Raw genomic sequence first — 4,721 nt, forward strand, 5'->3', positions numbered from 1 at the left:
CTCTAAAACATTTGTTTGTATGATGAGCAAGTATCACATTCACGTAACAAGATCCCTTCAATTTAAACCCAACTGTAAAGCATTAGCTTCAGATTTATTATCATCACTATAATGAATATTTATAAAATATATATGAATAAAAATGCCATTTGTTTCTTTTTCCCCTCTGTGTATGCTTCCACGTGTTGTTGTTATCTGTAATGTTGTGTTATTGTGGAATTTAAGTTTTGCATATAAAAAGCAAAGAAGTCGTTAACAGTGAGCGTTGTGTTGCTGTGTGGGATGCTCGCTGGGTGTCGCCCTCTAGAGCCGCAGACGCGCTACAGCAGCTGCACGCCACATTACCAGTTTACAGACTAATTCAGTTCACACCCGTTAGAGCCGCTGAAGGACGTGTCATTCATGAATGATTCTCATTCTCTGCTAGTGAACATTTAGCTCTGTGAGCATCGCGGATCAGCGTGTGTGTGTGTGTGTGTGAGCGAGAGACAGCATCATCCTCATCCTCATCATCATCATCATCCAGCGGAGGACAAAGACGCAGAAATGGGTCACAGCAGCGGCTGATCTCAGGGTAGGTGTCTGATCTCTATCATTCGCTCATTGTGTTCAAATCAAAGCGATATTTCACACGATGAACGTGTTTGTGTTCGCGAACCGACTCAGTTTCTCTCTGTCTGATTCTTCGCTCGGTTTTTGGGTTCTGGGTTTTGTCGACACGGATAACGGGACATTGTGTGACTCGCTCACTCTTTTGTTGATCGTGTCGATGAGCGAGAAAAACCAGTAATTCATTTCCTGAACGTGACATTCACTCTTTAAACCAGCTAACCTGGCTTTAATAATATAAATTCGGGCTGATGGTGGTTTTTAGGTGTTCTGTGTTTCGTAAGGGTTGCATCACGATGATGGCCCACACACACGGACACTCTTCCAGTGATGCTCAGTCTCCATGGCGACCAGCGGCAGCATCAGCACCACATCGCATCACATCACAACATATCATCACAGCACAGCACAGCACATCAATACCACATCACATCATCAAAGAAGCATAGCACATCAACATCACATCACAGAACATCACATCATCATCACAGCACGTCATCACATCAACACATCACAGAATATCATCATATCATCATCACAGCACGTCATCACATCAACACATCACAGCACATCATCACATCACAGAACATCACATCATCATCACAGCATGTCATCACATCAACACATCACAGAATATCATCACATCACAGAACATCACATCGTATCACATCATATCCTCGCATAACATCACATAATCACATCACATCATCATCACAGCATGTCATCACATCAACACATCACAGAATATCATCACATCACAGAACATCACATCGTATCACATCATATCCTCGCATAACATCACATAATCACATCACATCATCATCACAGCATGTCATCACATCAACACATCACAGAATATCATCATATCACCATCACAGCACAGCACATCAAAGTCACATCACAGCATAGCATAGCAAATCACATCACTACAGCACATCACCACAGCATCATCACATCAACACATCACAGAACATCACATCACATCATCATCACATAACATCCCATCACATCGTATCACATCATATCATCGCATAACATCACATAATCACATCATCATCACATCGCATCACTTCCATTGTCCTCATTTGTAAGTCGCTTTGGATAAAAGCATCTGCTAAATGTCAAAATGTAAATGTAGCTATCACATCACATCAACACATCACAGCTCATCACATCACAGAACATCACATAATAACATCACATCGTATCACATCACATAATCACATCACAGAACATCACATCATCGTCACTGAGCATCATCACACCACATAACATCACTGAACATTATCACATCACATCATCTCAGCACAGAACTTCATCACATCATCTCATCACAGCTTCACATCAACACATCACAGAACATTATCACAGCACATCGTCACATAATATCACATCAACACATCACAGCTCATCACATCACAGAGCATCATCACATCAGCAACACATAACATCACATCCCATCACATCGTATCACTTCCTTTGTCCTCATTTGTAAGTCGCTTTGGATAAAAGCATCTGCTAAATGTCAAAATATAAATGTAATTATCACATCAACACATCTCAGCTCATCACATCACAGAACATCATCACATCATAACATCACATCATATCATCGCATCACATCACATAATCACATCACAGAACATCACATCATCATCACAGGGCATCATCACACCACATAACATCACTGAACATTATCACATCACATCATCACATCATAACATGACATCGTATCACATCACATCATATCATCACATCACAGAACATCATCATCACAGAGCATCATCACACCACACCACATAACATCACTGAACATGATCACATCACATCATCACAGCACAGAACTTCATCACATCATAACATCACATCGTATCACATCAACACATCACAGCTCATCACAGAGCATCATCACATCAGCATCACAGCACACAGGCATCTGATCTAGAGAAGCTTTGCACCACTTCAGCAGTTTCTCCATCACGCTGCATTCATCAGTCACACCAGATCTCTGCTTCAGAAGTCATGTGTGAGTGATGTGATCATTGGTCCTGTTGTGAATGAGCTCGATGGTGACGAGAGCAGAGGTGAAGGTGTAGTTTTATGACGGTCTGTGATAAACGTTCCTCTACAGCAGATCAAAGTTCTTCCTGTGTGTTTGTGAGCTGTGAAACGGATCGGAGGGAGATCATCCTTCATCACTGCCTGCTCGTAATCATTTCAAAGCGCATCAATATTCAACATACATTGGCAAAAATAATGAATGTGCATGACCCGATGATGTTGATTTATTTGCGATCTCTCTGAATCTTCAGTATTCTTGGTATGTGGGTTTTTATCAAGAGCTGATGATGACGGGATCGAGCTCTTTGGACTTCAGGATCCATAAACAGGGTTGAACAGATAACGTAATCTCGATCGAGACGCTCGTTGGCTTTTCTCTCAGGGCTCTGATTGTGGACTGGTTTGCTGTGTGCAGGTCTGTCTCTTCTGCTCGGTGTTCCTCAAACATCACGTCATGTTCCTCAGCTGTGTTCTGCTGCTGTGTCTTCTGCACGTCTGCGGCGGGACCCCGGACCCCGACAGAGAGATGTGCTACTCTCGGCAGCATCGGGATGCCACTGTAAACACGCGTGTGGCTCTGGATCAGAAGGGAACGGTCATGGTGGCCCGAGCCAAGCCGTCAGAGAAAGACTGCATCCTAACCTGCTGCTCGGAGGACATCGGTTCAGGTGTGACACAAACACGCTGCAAATAAAAATCCCAATTTTGAATATTTGTCAAATTTAAAATAAAAATCCTCATTCGAATGCAAAAAAACGTTGCATTTGAATGTTAGGTGTGCGTCAGGCTGCTTTATCAGCGGTGCATGAGATGCGATGACGATGTAAGTGTGGTTGGTTTTTAATGTGTTTGTTAGTCTGTCCAGCGGAAGCCACTGGATGCGGCGCTGCTGCGATGTTCATTCCAAATATTGCAGAAAAAGAGAACATCATTCCGGAGAAGATCTACTGGAACCAAGCCGTTCACACAGAACGCATATTTATCGCATTTTCTAGATGGACATCTATTGTTTCGCACAAGAGAGCCGCATGTTTAGAAAGCCATGTAAAATTAACTTTTAAAAAACATGTCTCGAGACTTTATGGCGGTCCCACTGCATCTCATGTTTTTAAATGAAGAAAGTGCTCTTTGTGATTGGCTTTCATTTCTTTTCTTTTTTTATTAAACTATGCATACATGATGCTTTTTTGTTTAGAATTGTTTAAGCAACTTAATTAAGTATATTTGTTTTATAAACATCATGCACTTTTTCACAGATAATAGTGTTACTTTATTGCTGTATTAAATGTGCATTAGTAATATTTAGCTCTTGTGGCCTCAGGAGAGAAGCCAAAAGCTTTTTTTCACCCTAACTGAAATTATGCCTTTTCAATTCAAATATTGATAACATTTAAGTGCAAAATTCGAATGTAGTTGTTCAGCCGTTTTGAGCGCCCTCACAGTGCTGTTCATCTGCATCTCTGCTCTCACAGGGCTGAAGTGTAATCTGGTGGTGTATAAACCGGCGGAGCGGCCCGAACATCTCAACTGTGAGCTCTTCCACTGTCCGAGCGAGAGAGACTGTCCGCTGATGACAGCCAGCGCTGGAGTCAACACCTACAACATATTCAAGGGTGAGCAGAGCCACAGTCACGCTTCTGTTTTATCGGACAGTACGTCATTGGCGTGGTTTCTTGGGGATGTCGCCTCAGTTCTTCTGATTCTTCATGTAATCGCAGACGGACTGGATGATGATCAGATCAGATCTCTGTGTGGAGCGCTGGCTGGTGTTCATACAAAAATATCACTGGATTATTACAATTAATGGCAAAATGAATGTTTGGAAATGTAAACTGATCTACTGACACACTACAGCAAAATATAGAAATAGAAATATACACACATCTTCATCCTGCATCGCTTTTCCTTCTCAAAATCATAGTCATTGTTGGAAAGGGTTTAAATGCACAAAAATGCTGGAAAACCATAGAATTTGTGGGAGCTGGAGGATTTTTCTGAAGAACAGCAGGCAGTTTGTGTGTGTGTGTGTGTGTGTGTGTGTGTGTGTGTGT

General features: G+C 42.0%; 1 protein-coding gene across 1 annotated transcript in view; it reads left to right on the forward strand.

Annotated features, from left to right (window-relative positions):
* The first annotated feature begins 351 nt into the window (after positions 1 to 351).
* LOC107680830 (integumentary mucin C.1) overlaps positions 352 to 4,721 on the forward strand; it is a 6,750-nt gene continuing 2,380 nt past the window's right edge. The window contains 3 exon segments of the mRNA XM_074186978.1: positions 352 to 576; positions 3,076 to 3,338; positions 4,143 to 4,283. Coding sequence (XP_074043079.1) covers positions 3,125 to 3,338; positions 4,143 to 4,283 — 355 coding nt within the window. The 5' untranslated portion in view covers positions 352 to 576; positions 3,076 to 3,124.

The sequence above is a fragment of the Sinocyclocheilus anshuiensis genome, unplaced genomic scaffold (genome assembly GCF_001515605.1).
Source record: "Sinocyclocheilus anshuiensis isolate Anshui unplaced genomic scaffold, SAMN03320099.WGS_v1.1 scaffold1422, whole genome shotgun sequence".
Classification (NCBI taxonomy): domain Eukaryota; kingdom Metazoa; phylum Chordata; class Actinopteri; order Cypriniformes; family Cyprinidae; genus Sinocyclocheilus; species Sinocyclocheilus anshuiensis.